The 16,753-nt window shown below is 39.9% G+C and overlaps 1 protein-coding gene across 1 annotated transcript; it reads right to left on the bottom strand.

Moving 5' to 3' along the window:
- Positions 1 to 6,410: 6,410 nt before the first annotated feature.
- Positions 6,411 to 16,151, bottom strand: ripk1l (receptor (TNFRSF)-interacting serine-threonine kinase 1, like). The gene is made up of 11 exons (XM_030774030.1): positions 16,096 to 16,151; positions 15,494 to 15,692; positions 14,749 to 14,902; positions 13,806 to 13,943; positions 13,401 to 13,632; positions 12,856 to 13,005; positions 11,847 to 11,923; positions 11,366 to 11,441; positions 10,375 to 10,962; positions 8,669 to 8,815; positions 6,411 to 7,865 (listed from the first exon to the last, which is right to left on the bottom strand). The coding sequence occupies exons 2-11, from the start codon at positions 15,652 to 15,654 to the stop codon at positions 7,570 to 7,572; spliced, it is 2,019 nt and encodes a 672-aa protein (XP_030629890.1). The 5' UTR covers positions 15,655 to 15,692; positions 16,096 to 16,151; the 3' UTR covers positions 6,411 to 7,569.
- Positions 16,152 to 16,753: the final 602 nt, after the last annotated feature.

Genomic DNA, 16,753 nt, shown 5'->3' with positions numbered 1-16,753 from the left:
ACTTTCCCAAACCATCCTAACTTGGAGGTCAGAGTCACAGAAAAGTTAATATCCAAATGTCAAAGTAACTTCTCATGAAGTTTATGTGAAGGTCTGGATGGAAACAGACAGTCTGTCTCTCTTACAGGTCAAAAAAGGCAAGAGGAGTATAATACAAACATTTTCATGTTCAATCTTTATTTGCAATCACCGATCTCCAATCAGTTATACCATTCAGTTAACCATTACCACTAATCAGCTATCCCTAATAAGTTCTCTTATCGATAATCAGTTATTTCCATATCCCAAATCAGTCATCTCCTTATCCACAATCGGTTAACTCCAGTCAGTTATCTCCTTCTACCAAGTTAGTTCCTCATTCCCAATCACTTACCCCTGTGGTTAACATGTGTGCTGTTGGTTATATGATGGAACTAAGCTCAAAGTCCTTATGAGACAAGTAAAGAATCAGGGTGAGTGAGAGACATGGTGTGTTTAGTGCCACACGTAACTGATATGATGGCTCAGTGGTCACCATCAAAGACATGTATGTTAGGGTTAATACTCCTGCCTGACCAAGGCACTGGCAAAAAGAACTGGAGTTAGTCGCCGGGTGCTGTACTGTACCTGCCCACTGCTCCTAGTGTGTGTGCATACTGCCCACTGCTCCTAGTGTGTGTGTGTGTGTGTGTGTGTGTGTGCACACTTCCCACTGCTCCTAGTGTGTGTGTGTGTGTGCACACTTCCCACTGCTCCTAGTGTGTGTGTGTGTGTGTGAGTGTGTGTGTGCACACTTCCCACTGCTCCTAGTGTGTGTGTGTGTGTGTGTGCACACTGCCCACTGCTCCTAGTAGAGAAGAAGATAGAGAAAGTCTTTATACAGCTGTGACAAATTTCTGTACTCCATATCTGCAAACAAAGGAATACCACAGTGAGGAAAAAAATGGAGAAGTGGTGATGCTTTGCTTTATCGCCACCTGCTGCTGAGTTACTGAACTTACCTCTTTCCCATGGTCAGTCAAAACAGGTCACTCATTTGCTTAAGAAAAAATGCATGCAAACCCACACACACAATCCACTGGTATATTACTATTTTACACTTAATTTAGTGATGACAGCATACATAAGGAGACAAAACAGAGGGACTCTGTGTCCCTTAGCAGACTGGAGCTGAAGATCTCTGGTTAACACATTTAACAGGAGATCAGAAAAAAACACTCTTGAAATCATGTTTACCAAAACAGTCTTGCAACATCACATCACATTCAAATACACAAACATCATCGAGTCAGATAAATCACAAGGCTTGTCAACAGATCACGGCACAGTCTCAAGGACTAGGCAAACAGACTTTTCACAGAATGGTATCCTCAATCAGAGCCCAGAACTCACTGCTTCTCATCTCAGTACCAGGGATGGCCCAAGCCCTAGGCAGAATTTGATTTGGGGGACCCCCAAAGCCTCAGCGCCACCAGCACTATTGGCTATTTTCAATGCTTTGTCATTTGCACACTTACTGTAAATCTAACACACCCATTATCAATTTTATTAGTTGTAGCTGTGTTGCTTACATCATACCAGTGTCAGCCTGGCATGTTTTTAGCCTTCTATGGCTTTTAATCTTAAAAGGTAGCAAACTCACAATAGTGGGCTGGTCTTAATTTGCACTAATATTCAAAGTGATACAGTACTAAGTGGCATACTAAACATGGTGTAGGCCAACTGAAAAGTAACAAAATGAACCAGCAGACAAGGCGTTGACTGCAAACAAGTTAACCACTTTAACTGCTTTTAATTAAAAAAATGCAATGTGCAAAAGTGTAGAACATACAGCACGACGGACTAGTAGGGCCACACTGAAGAGGAAAGATTTCGAAAGATATCGATTTCGTGAGATTTCGAAAAATAAGGTCGTAATATTACGAGAATAAAGATGTAATTGAGAAAAAAGTCATAATATTACGAGAATAAAGTCACAATTTAAAGAGGACAAAGTCATAATATTTCTTTTTTTTTTTTTTTTTTTTTTTTTTTTGAAACTATGAGAACTTTAATTGGATTAAAACACTGGATAACACAGGATTAATGGTACAACATCAGCTTGACTCGCATTATCTGCCTTGTTACTGTCACTTGCTCATTTCCATCTAGAGTAGGTTCATAGCGGATGTGTAGATAGTGTGTCATTATGCTATTTTCAGTAGGAGGGGGTGTAGACCTCTGGTCCTCCCGCTGCTGTCTGAGTATTATCGTTGAGTGTCACTGAGTACCATGGAGTAGTCTCCGTTTGAGTATTATCATTCTCTGTCATCTGGGGTGACCACAGTCTGGTCTTTTGGTGCACTTCCATGCAAGATCACAGATATGACAATAAATCTAATTAAGTGACATGAAGCCTTACACAATGATGGAAAAATATTTTTTTTTTTTTTTTTTTTTTTTTTCCTTTGTTTTTTTCCTTTTTTTTTTTTTTTTAATTGTTGATACATACAGACATACATACACACACATGGGACACATAACATAGAACAAGACATCACATTGATCCTGTCACAGAGCCATTATGGTACAGTTGAAGAAGAAGAGGGGAAAGAAGAAGGAGGAATAGATGAGGAGGAGGAAGAAAAAGGACAATAACAATATCAGCAATAACAACAACAACAACAACAACAACAACAACAATAATAATAATAATCATCATCATCGGTATAGTTATAACACTGAGTAATCATAAGTGATAGCAGTGACAATGATACTAGTAGGAAAGATCAGTAATAATGATAATGGTAGTACTAGTAATAATAGTAATAATAATAAATAATAATAATGATGATAATAATAATAATAATGTAGTGATAGTAATGAAGCAGGAAGATAACATTTAGATACCATTAAAGGAAAAGGGGAGAAGAAGGAAGAAGGGGGAGAGAGAGGAAGAAAAAAAAAAAAAAAAAAAAAAAGGGGGGGGGGGGGGTCAATTTGTTGGAAAGTTCAGAGCTACAAGGATGGGTTCCCAGGTGTTACTGAATAATTTGGTCTGTTTATTGTTTTTAGCTGTGATTCGTTCCATTGAGAGGTAGTCTGTTAACAGATTAAGCCATTGTGATATTGAAAGTTTGTGCCTGTATTTCCAGTTTAGGAGTATTGTTTTTTTGGCTATTGTTAAGGTGACAAGTATGATCTTGTGGTATTTGTGAATATGACTGATGGGTGTGAGATCTCCTAGAAGGCAAAGGGACGGGGACAGTGGAATGCTGTGACCCAGAAATTTGGAGAGTTCAAATATTATGGCTTGCCAGAAATTTTTGGTTGGTGTGCATTGCCAGAAAGAGTGATAATAACAATCTATTGTGTTGAGGGTGCATTGTGGACAGATATCTGTATTGGTGAAGCCCATGAGGTGCATTCTACGGGTGGTGATGTGTGTTCTGTGCATGACCTTATACTGGATTAGCTGTAGTTGGGAGTTGTTTGTCATGGAGAAGATGTTGCTACATATTTGTTTCCAGAAACTGAGATCAGTCTTAATTTTTAAATCTTTTTCCCAGTTTGTTATTGGTATAGGTAGTGCTTCTTCTTTTGGTGATGATATGTGTTTGTATATTTTAGATAAAGGTTTCTCAGATGTTGAAATGGATGCTATCTTTTCTATTAATGGTGGTGGTTGTAAATCAATGTTGGAAAGTTGTATTTTATTTTTTAGTGCATTTTTAAGCTGGAGGTACTGTAAAAAGTTTGGTTGGGTCATGTTATATTTCTGTGTTAGTTCATGGATGGTTAAGAATTTATCATTTGCAAACAGGTGTTGTAAGTGGGTGATTCCCTTACTTTTCCAGGTATTAAATGTGAAGGCGGTCTTATTGATTAAGAAATCGGGGTTGTTCCAAATTGGTGTGAGTTTACATGGTTTAAGTGGGTGATTTGTGATCTTATTGGTTTTCCACCAAGCTTCCAGGGTTGTTGAAATGGTGATGACCTTATAGCAGTTATGTTTTTTGATTGATTGGGGTAAGAATGGCAAGTCTTTAATAGAGAATTCTTCACAAGCTGACTGTTCAGTTTCAAGCCAAGGATCTTGTTGCATGTCTGAATATGTCCATTTCATTATGTACTGTAACTGATGAGCTAAGAAGTAATGGAGAAAGTTTGGGGCATTTAAGCCACCAAGCTGTTTGCTTTCCTGGAGTGTTGAGAGTTTAATTCTTGGTTGTTTATTTTTCCAGTAAAATTTTGTGATTATTGAGTTTAGAGTAGAAAACCAGTTGGGTGTTGGGAAGACGGGAGTCATTGAAAAGAGATAGTTGATTCTTGGTAGGATTGACATTTTCACTGCAGCTATGCGGCCAGCAAGTGAGAGTGGTAAGTTATTCCAACAACTTAAACACTTTTCAGTGGTTTTAAGAATTGGTGTGAAGTTCAGTTCAAACAAATCTGAAAGGTTGGAGGAAATATCAATGCCAAGATATCGAATGTTACCTGTAGGGATGTTTAGTGAGAGCCTGGGTGTCACAGCATTCCACTGGTCCTGGTTAACTGGGAGAATAATGGATTTTGACCAGTTGATTGAATATTCTGAGATGGCAGAAAATGTCCCAATCAGATTGAAAATGGCTGGGAGTGATGTAAGAGGGTTTTGTGCATATAGTAATAGGTCATCTGCATATAGACTGACTTTGTGGGTTGTGTTCAGAGTGGTGATACCAGTGATTTGGGTGTTTTGGCGGATGGCAGCTGCTAGGGGTTCAAGAAAACAGCCGTAATATTACGAGAATAAAGTCATAATTTTATGAGAAAAGATCATAATATTAAAATATACTCGTAAAATTTCGAGATAAAAAGCATGCCCCAATTTTTTAGGGAAAACATATTACCAGCAATCAACAAAACGGGCGAGAAGACAATCAATGGCAGCCTGAACCTGCTTCTGGTAACTGCTCTTTGTCTTAGGCGTCGTGCCGTGCTGCAAACATCAGTCACCAGGTCATTTTACTTGATAATCTTATCATTACACGTTTGATAGGTGCGATTTTGCTTGCTGAGCAATTATGGGTTTACAGTTTCGTTGCTCATTTTAATGCAGGCGGAAGGCTGCACTTCTGATATCTCCCCTTTAAAATAACACGTAGCCTAAAATTACAACTTTATTCTCATAATATTAAGACTTTTTTTCGTAAAATTCCGACTTTATTCTCGCAATGCTATGACTTTATTCTCGCAATATTACGACTTTATTCTCGAAATCACAGATTTTTTTTCTCTCAATGTGGCCCTGCTGCTCCGTCATAAGAACAGCAATCGACTACAATTAAAATCAAATAATTTAGATAAACATGAAGATATATCCTTTTTTCCGACATTACTTTTTTGCTGTTTTATCCGCCCATGCAGATGACAGCATTGTGCTTGCGTCAAATTACAGGTTACATCCGTTACAGTGCGCATGTGCATGAACGTGCCAGCAGCTCTGACAGAGGCAGCGGGAATTGATTAAACCGGTAGTATTAGCTAGCCAGCCCGTTAACGTAATATTGCGTTTTTGTATGATTACTAGTGACACAATATTTATTAAAAACAAACTAACAAACCCCCCCCCCCCATATATATAATGATGAGATTTGTCAGAGTTTGGCTTTTGGTTGGTGAGGCCATTGGTGAGATTCATTCCTTTCTTCTTGGCTCCTTACACAGCATTTTAGATCCTTTTTGTTTATTTTCCACATTGCACTGTTGTATTTTGTTTGCTCCTTTGTTTACTCCTTTGTAACATGCAACAATTTGCGTGTTACATTTTTGGCATTACACTGTGTGTCACAAGCCCATCAATTTCCATTTAAAGAACAACTTTTCTAACAGCAAATTTATTTTCAATTTTCTCATTTCCACAGCAATATCCAACAATCACTGTTTCAACAGGAAACCATTTGCAACTTAATGTAGTGACTTTCCTTAAAGACACCATGGCAGGGCAATAAAGAACTGTTTAACTGACTCATTATATTTTGTTGAGTCAAAGATGGAGTTCAATGCAGTTATTGTAGCTCTGTAACTCTTTTGGTCGACAAAGTGTGGTTGTAACCCAAAAAAGATGGCAAAATATTGTTCATGTTCTTTTTCTCAATACGATGCCATCTTTATATTATAGTCAACCAACAAATATCAAACATAACCAGCATGTGGCACTAATGTTCAAACAAACAAATATGTCTCCTACATATATACTCAAACACTAACAAACACACACAGCCCTGTCTGCTAATAATCATGGCGAGAAAGCACTCTGGGAATAAGAATATCCTCAGAAAGAAAGCGAATACATTCCCTCAGGGAAAAACTTGAAAAAGAAAACTGTGGCAAGCAGATTAATCAGTGGCATTCATGGACAGTTTAGCAAAGGATAAACTGAACAACTCTTTCCAGATAAGGGTTTTTAATCATCCTTCAGATAAAAGTCCATAATGACAGCTTGCTACCTCTTACAGAAATGGAAGAATATTCATATTTTGGCCAGTTTGGCCAGAATAAATTTCAAGGTACTAGAAATTCGATATAAAATTCTAGCAAAACAAGTTAAGATTTACAAAAAAAAGGGATTTAAACAGCAGTTAGAAACAGCAAAAAGGGACAACAAAAGAATGTATCAAATGAAAACAGTTTATGTATTGTCTAAGTGCTGTCTGGTGAATCAGGAATTCTCTATTTCTCTCATATTCATCTATTCAGCTTGTGAAGCTCATCATATAACAACAATGAACTTTCAAACCACTGGACAACTGAATTACTTTAATTCTACTGTAAAATTTCACTTTCAAATTTCACGAGGAACCTTCATACACCAAATGTTTAATATTTGACAAAAAATGTGCAGAAATGTACAGAAAGAGTTGAAAGGGATGTGGAGATATAGTTCTTCAGAGAGAACTATACCCTCCTTGGTTATTTGTCTAAAACCTTTAAAAGACATATCCTCTTTGGCTATTTGTCTAAAACCTTTAAAAGACATATCCTCTTTGGCTATTTGTCTAAAACCTTTAAAAGACATATCCTCTTCGGCTGTTTGTCTAAAACCTATAAAAGGCATGTCCTCTTCGGCTGTTTGGATAATCAGCATGAAGTGTATGTTTATATTTGATAAAAGGTTATCAAAAAACGGTTACATCTTAAAACCATACCTCCACCACAAGCCAGTACTTTCTCAGCGGACACTGCCCACTGTCTCACCAGGCTCCTCAATACAGTCTTGTATATATACTGGAAATTCCTTGTAATGTAGGAGCATTTCACTGATAAAGTTGAAACACTTCAGTCTATGTATTAGAACGGACCACGGGACTGTTGTCAGACTGGATCAATTCTGAATGCTTAGGTGATTGCAGAAGCATTGTTGCTATTAGCAACAATAGATTTCCATAAAGTTTACTGAAATAACAATGGCTCAAACATTTCAGGGTTTCACCAGTAACTGCCATCAGGTGCAGTGGCACTGGTGTTGGAATACAATAAGCTCCATTACTGAAGATATCGCTAAACATTCACAGCCAAGAAACCTTGATAGGAGCATTCTAAAGGGACATTCTGGCGTTTTCGTCACGTCTAGGTGGATGCCGCATTTCGGGATATGAGAAGAAGCTTGTATCGCACGTCTACTTGAATGCAGTTCTCCAGAGCCTTGCATAGCTGACCGACCCTGCAGCCCACACATCCCTCCTTCATCTTCCATTTCTCCAGCATCTGGTGCACCTTCTCCAGCAAGCCATCACGGTCGTAGTCATGTTCGATGGCCTCCATCTCCACTGCCGTCAGGCCCAGATTACGGGCACACTGCTTCCATTTACTGCCAATGTTTTCCCGCAAAAGGTCCAGGTGAGCATCGGTCACAGAATGGTCCCCTGGGAAAAGGCATAAAGACAGACACAAAGACACTTACAAGATCTCTTACCTACATGTAAGAAATGCAAAATGGGACAAAAAAGGAGATGAATTCAGATAGAGGCATTTCAGTTTAATCTTATATAGACCAGAGCTTTAATGTGCTTGAAGGGCCAAGTGACAAGAGATCAAAACACATTTGAAACGCAATGTCCTTTGTGTTATTTTGTCACATGCTCCAGAGTATCTAAAATTACCTTGGAAAAAAAATTGCATCTGTGATGGTGGAAATGCCCACTCTTGGGCATCAGGCCACGATTGGGCACTGGAACAGCAGCCAAAAAAGCCACTAACAAACCACAGATGCTAGGACCAAGGTGACATGGTGGGCTTCCTTTAAAGCTAACATTTGTAAACAAAGACTGCATGGGTTGAGGGATATACCACGCAGACCCTGAGTGGGGCTGTGATCAACCTTAGCTGGACACCACTGGGCTGAACCAAGCCCCATATATAAGCAGCACCCAGAGCAGAGACAGACAGACAGACTAACTTTGGCTTGCAGCTTCTGCCCACTCTCTGTGTGTTTCAGAAAGCAACAAACAGCAGGATCCAGGGCCACTAGGAACCCTGTGACCACTGCAGGACAACCTTGCCACACCGAGCCATGTTTGCCGCCATCCAGCTGAGACCACAGCTCTCAAGCTGGCCTATCAGTCTGTCGCAGGCTGGGAGAGGATGGTGCCTGGCTACCCTCACCTCATCTCAACACTGAACACCAATGACCGCATCGTCCCCATTATTCAATGTGTCTTTGACTTACCATACTTCGCCAGCAGCTCTTTATAGTCGGCGATGATGGAACATCCAGTAAACTGTGAGGTGACAAAGCTGCTTTCAGGGTGACGGATACTCATGGTGTTGTTGTGTCCAATTTGAATCCCATGAGCATTTTGGATGACTAAACGTCCTATGGCAAACAGAGAGCATACTGTTAAAACTAAACTCTTAAAGCATACTAATAAACCACACAACAGTATGAGATGCTTCATTTACATTCTACCCTCATACACTTGCTAATGTTAACTTCAAAAAAGATTACATTACTCAACCTTTGGTACAAACTGTACATGATCATTAGGAATGTAACGACACGTCAAAGTCACGGTTCGGTACAGTGAAAAAAGACGTGCAAAACATGAAATTTCATTTCCTTTAATATGCACTTACTTGTAAACTTATAAACATGCACAAACTTGTAAACAATGGCAAAATGGCCATAACTTCCAGTTTGCTCTACAGTCTGTTTTTTCCTTGTACCGGTAATATTCACATTTGGATGATGCCGTCTCAAATGAGATCATGTTCGACGCACTGCCAGAATCATACCCGATTTCAGTTTAACAATGCCGGCACGCTGCTCTCGTCTTATCCACTTGTCTTTGCCCGTTGCTACTGTAGTTCACTGGAAAACCCAAATGTTCCCAAACAGAGGACCTTAAGGGTATGGGAGGGTCCTGAAGCTCTGGCTTTACAGTCGCCATACTTATGGGGCTGTGTCATTGAACATGTGCTAATTCAATGGCTAAGTTACAGCTCCATAATGGAAACTGAGTTTTTAATTTTAGCTCAGCATACAGAAATGTAGAAGAGAGATCACACTGTATATTATGAGAAGCCGTTTAGGCCAAAATTGAATATTTCACTTACACATACATATATATTTCACTTGCACATACATATATACTTCCAAAATTGAATATTTCACTCGCACATACATACATACTCCACTCGCACATACATATATACTTTAACCGGAAGTTGCTACCACAACATGGCGCTACGGCGATGACTACTAGTGAAGGTGCAGACAGGCGCAAACATGAAGAATGTGCAGGTAATTTTGATAGTTCTGATTAGCTTCCAAGTCCATCTCTTAAACAGCATGTTGTGGTAGCAACTTCCGGTTAAAGTATATATGTATGTGCAAGTGAAGTATTCAATTTTGGCCTAAATGGCTTCTCATAGTATATGGTGAAGTCACTTTATTCACTGACGCTTCAGTCGACTCACCATCAGAGCATAAGTTATGCATGTAATGTGCGTGGTTATAGCTAGACTATATTTACTCAGATCACAATGCGCACTGAACCAAACATCCTGTACCAAATATATGTACCGTTACACCCCTAACACAAAATATACAGCTTGACTTAACTTTAAATAGAATAATAATTTCATGATTTACATGTGTTATAGTGTTAACTGTGAAATGAAAAATAAGTTTTGTTACATTAGTTACGTAATGAGAGCTCAACAGGCTGCAACTGCAGCGGTTGGCAGCGAGTTGGGGATTGGGGGGTGGAGGGGACGGGGGATCGCGGTCCTGGAATACGAGATCATGGACGTTTGTATCGTGGTTTCAGTCTCGGTTTCAGAGTCGTTACACCTTTAATGAACATTATGGTCAGTGTGATCCTGTGTAAAAAGACAGTCGTTAAAACAGAATTCACACAGTGCTGACAGTACCTGGCTCCTGAAAGCTCGTGAGGTTGTACTGCATCCCACTCAGATCTGCTGCTGATTCTGGCACCGGAAACTGGGGCCAGGACTGATGCCGATCAAACGAAGGATACATTCGTGGATACGGTCCAGACAACTGACTCTGCAACTCCGGCCTGTGCCAGCCATCCAAACCCGTCGAGTGAAGACGCAGGTCCTCCTGTGCGCCGTTCGAGACTGGTTCAGGTTTGATCCAGGACTGTACAGATGACACTTGGCAGGGGTGGTCCATGTTCCGCCTCGGGTCCTGCTGAGGAAGGGCAAAGGGCTGGGGGCTGTCCGGGACAGAGAAGTTGCTGAAATCGGTCTGGTCCATGCGGCCATAGCTGCCGTACATGTGATAATTCAGTTCCTGGTTCAGCTTCTGCTTCAGGCCATTGGGGGTGACAGGGCTCACAGGGGTGTCGGGTGTCACAGGGGCTGCGTCCACCTGCAGGGAAGACTCACAGGTCAGGTACCTGAGGTCCTCCACGCTGGCCTCCACAGGGGCCTCTGAGCTCCGCAGAGGGGTGGGTGAATCAGCAGAGCGAGGGCAAGGCGGGGCGGTGCTCGGCCCTGTTCAGCATATTTGAAAATAACAAAAGGAGCAGCAGCAAAAGCAAAGTCAGCCACTCAGCCACTCATTACCCAGTCTCCAGCACAGGCCAACCATGGTTTGAAGCTGCAGATTATCTAGAATTTTTTTCAGATTTTTTTTACACCTGTAAATTTGGCAGATTATCATTTATTTGGCTCTTTACTGATAAATAATACTTGAAAAAGTTCAAATATGGCATTTAAAAAAACAGTTGGAGTCAAAGGTTTTTGGAATCAAGTGTGATCTCGTCTAAAGACCAGTTAACTGACAAAACTGTCGCACACACATATTGGAGTATCCACAATTTACTAGCATCATTTAACCTGTCAGTCAAAGCAGGTACTAGTGGTTAAAACCCAGACACTAAAGACCTTTCATTACCTGAACCAGAGTTCAAAGGCTCCACAGTGAGGGACTGAATCTTCTCCACCAACTCATCAGGGCCTTGGTATAAGTTCTGACAGCCAACAGAGTGAAACATTACATCTCCATGGCGACCACTGCCAGCAAGGAGATTCCAAGGCATGATCTAATCCTCTAGACATTCATCAAAGTTTGTATAACTGGTTGCAATAGATGGCTTACAAATTAAGACCTTTCCGTCACTGCTGTTTATTGTTGAGAAACAGTCCAAATCACTGAGTCACTCAGAGACTCAGCACGCAAGCTCTAGACTGTGAGTGTAACAGGTTTTTCATGCCACAACAACTCAGCCATTAGACCAAAAGTGACAGCTGACATTTAAGAGCAACGGCTTGTATTCTGATTACTGTGTTATGTATTATCAGCACTAAATATCGTGATTAAGATGATTTTATTAATGAAAAACAATTAAAATGATTTATTTTAGCGTAATGCTTGCCTTCAAGCCAGCAGAGTCTTTTTCAACGTCTCCTTCTAACTTGTCCTCATAGAAGATGCGAAATGTCTTGTAGCTCTCTGTAGGGAAAAGACAGTATATTTGAATTGGATGTCTTTTGTCTTTGTTTTTGTGAGTGTTAGACAGTAGTCTGTATGAATTACAAATGAGGCAACATGGCACTGGTTAAAATAGCATTACTAAAGAGGGACAGCAATATAAATATACTTTTTTTGACTTTCTGTAATGGAATAAAATCCTAAACAACAAAAATCCTAAAACAGGCTTGTAAAGCTAATGGTGACCAATGACAAGCTTCTTGTATTACAGTACTTCAGGACCTGCAATATTTTAGTCAGTCAGGTTTTTTTTTTCTTGCACAGTGAGTGAATTCACTGAGATACCAAGACCTGAGCAGATAAGAGAGCCTCTGAAAATTAAATATCAAGTTTGCATGAGTCCTCAAGACAAACAAAATACTTAACAAATGCATCTGTCACATGTTTTTACACAAATTCATTTACATTACATTGACATTTGCTACACATGTGAGGCTTTACCAAGCAAAGTTAAAATAGTTACACTATTATATAACCATATCATCAAATTAATCCAGTCTTAAGGTGTATCCTCATTACTGCCTGTTATTGGTGATTCAGGTCGTGGGTGTTTCATTGACACAAACTGTACTTTTCCCATCATCCGAGGACTGGTTTAAAATTTAAACAGTCAGCTCATCATCAGAGCAGTTCTGTACACTTTGAGTTTTGGACTAAGGGCATGTGAATATTTACCTTATTCCCAACCAAACTATGGCATTTACACATAATGTATTCAAGACTATGGAGTACACTCCAAAGTTAATTTATTAAGATTATATTTTTTAATGAATTCAACATCAGTAATTTGGCATTAACATTATTCTGTAGTATTCTGATGTTTATTAATTTTTTTTTGTGTGTAGTCACACAGACACACACACACACACACACCCATACACACACACACCAACCTTTGAATGTTGGTCTGTTCTGAGGGTCTTGATCCCAGCATCTCTTCATCAGGGAGATGATCTCTTGAGGTGTGTCCTCTGGAATGAGCCTTTCATCGGGGCGGTCGCCTTGCCGCACACACTGACAGATGTGGTCTTCATTTATAGCGTCTGGACAGGTATTTCTAGTCACTATCTATATTTCTTTTCAACAGTATTCAAAAGACATTGCAACCTGCCCTTTCAAAATGGGAAAAATGGGAACCTGGGGTTTGTTTAACAGACAATGTATTAAGTGCCCCTAAATCAATTTGCGACACTTAAATCAGTAAGGATAAGAGAAGTTGTGAATAAAAGGTGTGTGGAATTAAGATATGGAGAGATTACTGTATAAGCACTTTACGTGGTGTACTCTGTTTTACTGAGTCTACATTCAACACATTACATATTGCTTTTCCTTTCAGAAACTCAGTGTTTTGACTCCATATTGTTCAACATTATGTAGTTAGCTACTTAGCTACTAGCAATACAGCATTCGTTAAACCTACAAAAAAAAAAAAGCTCACTTTCGTATGGTTCCTGGTCTGTCAGGATGACCCACACCATGATGCCAAAGCTGTAAACGTCAGACTTCTCAGTGGAGGGATGGTGTATGCTGATCAGGTGCTCTGGAGCCATATAGCACAGAGTGCCTGCAGTGTGGACAGAGTTCTTCTTTCCCAAACGACTCATTCTACGAGATTCATCCTTCGTCAATTTGCTCCATGTTTGACAGGTGGCCAAACCTAGGTCTGCAATCTGACTCAAAAAAAAAAAAAAGAGAAAAAATGGAAATCAAAGCCCTCAGTGTTAGTTCTGTTGTTCACAAACTCTAAATATTCATGTGTGAGTCTATGCACCACAAAATAAACTGACAGTTAAGGAAAGATAAACAAGTTTTTTGTAATGCAGTGACTGAAATGCAGACTCACCTTAATGTGAAAGTTGTCATCGACAAGGATGTTTTCTGGCTTTAAATCCTTATGGATGATATTTTTCTCTGATAGGTAAACCATCCCCTCCAGTATCTCCAGAATGATCCTTCCTTTGATTGAGATTGGAACAGGTACCTAGCATAAACCACATCAAACATTTCATGTCAGTGAGAAATCAATTCTGCCTGGTGTGGGATACTCTATGTATTCTATATAGGGAACGCTTGGTCTAAAATTCTATATCTGTGAAAGGCTTGTGATGTTTATCCAAACTGTTCTCTCCAGGCAGTTCAACACCTATTATCTTGTAACACTCTCTGGCCAGGTAGAAGAACATTTACTATCTTGTTCTACCTGACCATGTGGTGTAACGTCTGTTTATCCCTTCAGGTATTTATTGCGTTAGCACTGAATTAACTTCACTCACCAGAACCAGAGCTTTCAGCTATTTTTTTTATATTCAAAGCCATTACCCTTACCCTAATGACGTTAGCAAATCTCTGTGATGCCAAAATGAGATGATTTCTTGCAAAGCTTTTACAAGAGACAAACTTAAACAGTGACAACTTTTAAAATGATTATTATTCAAACCATTAAAATGTTAGAATTCATGCTGAAGCTGTTCCGGTGCTGTCGTATTTGCAGGAACATTCTGAGTTAAAGAGATGGTTAAAGGAATGGTACACTTCTACTGCAAAATCAGTCCAGTCAAATTAAGATGTGGCCATTAGAAATTCGCATTTACTTTACAGTGTTACTGGGTCTGACTTATACTTAAAGCCACACTGACATACGACCCAGATAATCCGTCAGCCCATTCCATCTGTAACCAATTCTATTGGTTCTCCAACTAGAGAACAACCTAAAGTTTGTGCTATGGGTTCTACAGTGCATTAATATTCTATGTGATTTGCACATCTTTTCAAGGACTCAAACTCACACTCTTAAGCATGGTTAACAGGTTTCCTTTGGGAATCAGCTCCATGACCAGTGAATAGTCCCCATCCTCCAGGATCACCCCTAGCAATTTGACCACACGCTCATGGCTCAGCCTGCTCATAAGGGAGCCCTCCTCCAGCAAAGACTGCTTACTGCTACTGCGAACAGACAGAAACACACACACAATTCATTCATTTCAGAGAGTGGAGAGAAACAGCTTCTGCACTGGAGACAAAGGTAACAATTTAGCATGTTAAGGTGTTGTGTGGAATCACACTTATCAGGCAATGTCTGCAGCGATAAATAAGAAAACACTAAAAGGCTGGTGCTTTGTCAGTGGACTAGTAGCTTCTCTCCATGTTCAATGTCCCTTTTCTTAGAAGAAAGGGGAACTGTCATCCTGGCATATTCTGTACATTTACTGCTCTCGCCGTCATATCAAACTATGGTGAGAATACATATTTCAATTTTTAGGTGGTGTCATTCCATCCAAATGCTCTCAGAGTACAGACTGTATTTGGGGATGTCAGAAAAAGTGTAGATGTAATGACAGTGTAATTGCTTTTGCCACTGTCTCATCGTGCATCTGACAGAGAGGAAACTTCCTCATAAATACACGCGGCACACATTGCACTTATTCCACATACAGTTTTAAGAAAAGCGGTTTAGTGCAGTTTCACTGTCAGAACTGAGAGTCAGCTTCATGTTAATTGTGTTGCTCTCATATACAGACGTAAATTACTCACTCATTGCGTGGGGGACCAGTGTAAACAGTCTTCAACACCACTTGGCCAAGGGTTTTGTGATAGCACAGGTACACCTCACCAAAACCTCCGTAATCCAGCGGCTCTTTCCTAATGAGGTCGGTGGACTTCATGAAGATATCAGGGTTGGGCACGTTAGCCATGGCGCCTTAACTGGCAAAAAATAAGTAGACGCTGTATCCTAAAAAAAACAAACCAAAACAAAACAAGAAAGTCCCATATCAGATTAAAACCGTTTTAGAAACTCGGAGTCTACTGAACATTATCACGGCGGAAAATTGCACTAAAACCACAAATTTTAGATGTGTCAAGAAATGTCCTATGCGTAGCCTATAACATCTCTTCGCACAATCATGAAAACTGGAACAGAATCTCACGGTCCTCGCTGTGAACAATATACTTTCATTTCTCTATCGAAAAGTAAACTCTTTGGATGTACGTGACTGTGGTCAGTGTGGAGAGTTGCGCGATACAAGAAATATCGTATTTTCCATTCCTCAGTGGGAACAAACAGAAACAGCACATTGAATCAATAATATTAGTCTACTAGGTCAGTACATGTAGCTTGGTGTATTTTTTTTTACCAATCAAAAGCTTCGTATTTACCGAACCGATTAACAGAAAGTTCACATGACAGAAAAAGCTCTTTAGTTCCGGGATAAAGAGCACTTCCAGCTAAGACAAGAAAACTGAAAGTTAATGTAGTTTCACCATGGGCAGTCACGTGTAATCAATAGACGAGCACACGATCAACAGCAAACATACCTGACTACCAGTTTACCTCAAACAACCTCACATAGTGTGTTACGCATCATTACCTTTTGCATCGTTTCGAGAATGCAAATATTTTGCTGTATTAACAGCCCATGTACAGTCTCTTCAAGTGTTTGCCTGAATATCTGCATTTCTGTCAGCTCTCCCCTAATCTAACACACAATTCCTTTCTTAGCTGGTGCTACAACTTCTGTCTTTGTCCGTGAGCCTGTCCCCCCTTCCTTGTATGTTAATAAGATTTGAGTTTGAGGAAGTTTTCATTGCACACGTGACTGATATAGATTGGCGACAGGCTAATTCGTGCTGATGGTTGAATCTCAGTGTAATGGACGTGTTGTTAATGTAATAACTTGTGTCGGTACAAAAAGGGTCATGTTATTTATGTTCAATACCAGTGAGGCGAGCAGCTGTTACGGATCCGCAGCTGTTAAATCACGGTTACCACATGCGGTTTATTAGGCACAGGGC

The sequence above is a fragment of the Chanos chanos genome, chromosome 5 (genome assembly GCF_902362185.1).
Source record: "Chanos chanos chromosome 5, fChaCha1.1, whole genome shotgun sequence".
NCBI classification, from domain to species: domain Eukaryota; kingdom Metazoa; phylum Chordata; class Actinopteri; order Gonorynchiformes; family Chanidae; genus Chanos; species Chanos chanos.
This window is presented reverse-complemented; position numbering and strand designations above follow the sequence as displayed.

Coding starts and splice junctions, on each gene's coding strand:
- ripk1l (XM_030774030.1), bottom strand. CDS start 15,654: ATGGCTAACGTGCCCAACCCTGATATCTTCATGAAGTCCACCGACCTC. Junction 13,633..13,805: donor ATGACAACTTTCACATTAAG/GTGAGTCTGCAT, acceptor TTTTTGAGTCAG/ATTGCAGACCTAGGTTTGGC. Junction 7,866..8,668: donor AGAGCTGCTGGCGAAGTATG/GTAAGTCAAAGA, acceptor GCCTTTTCCCAG/GGGACCATTCTGTGACCGAT.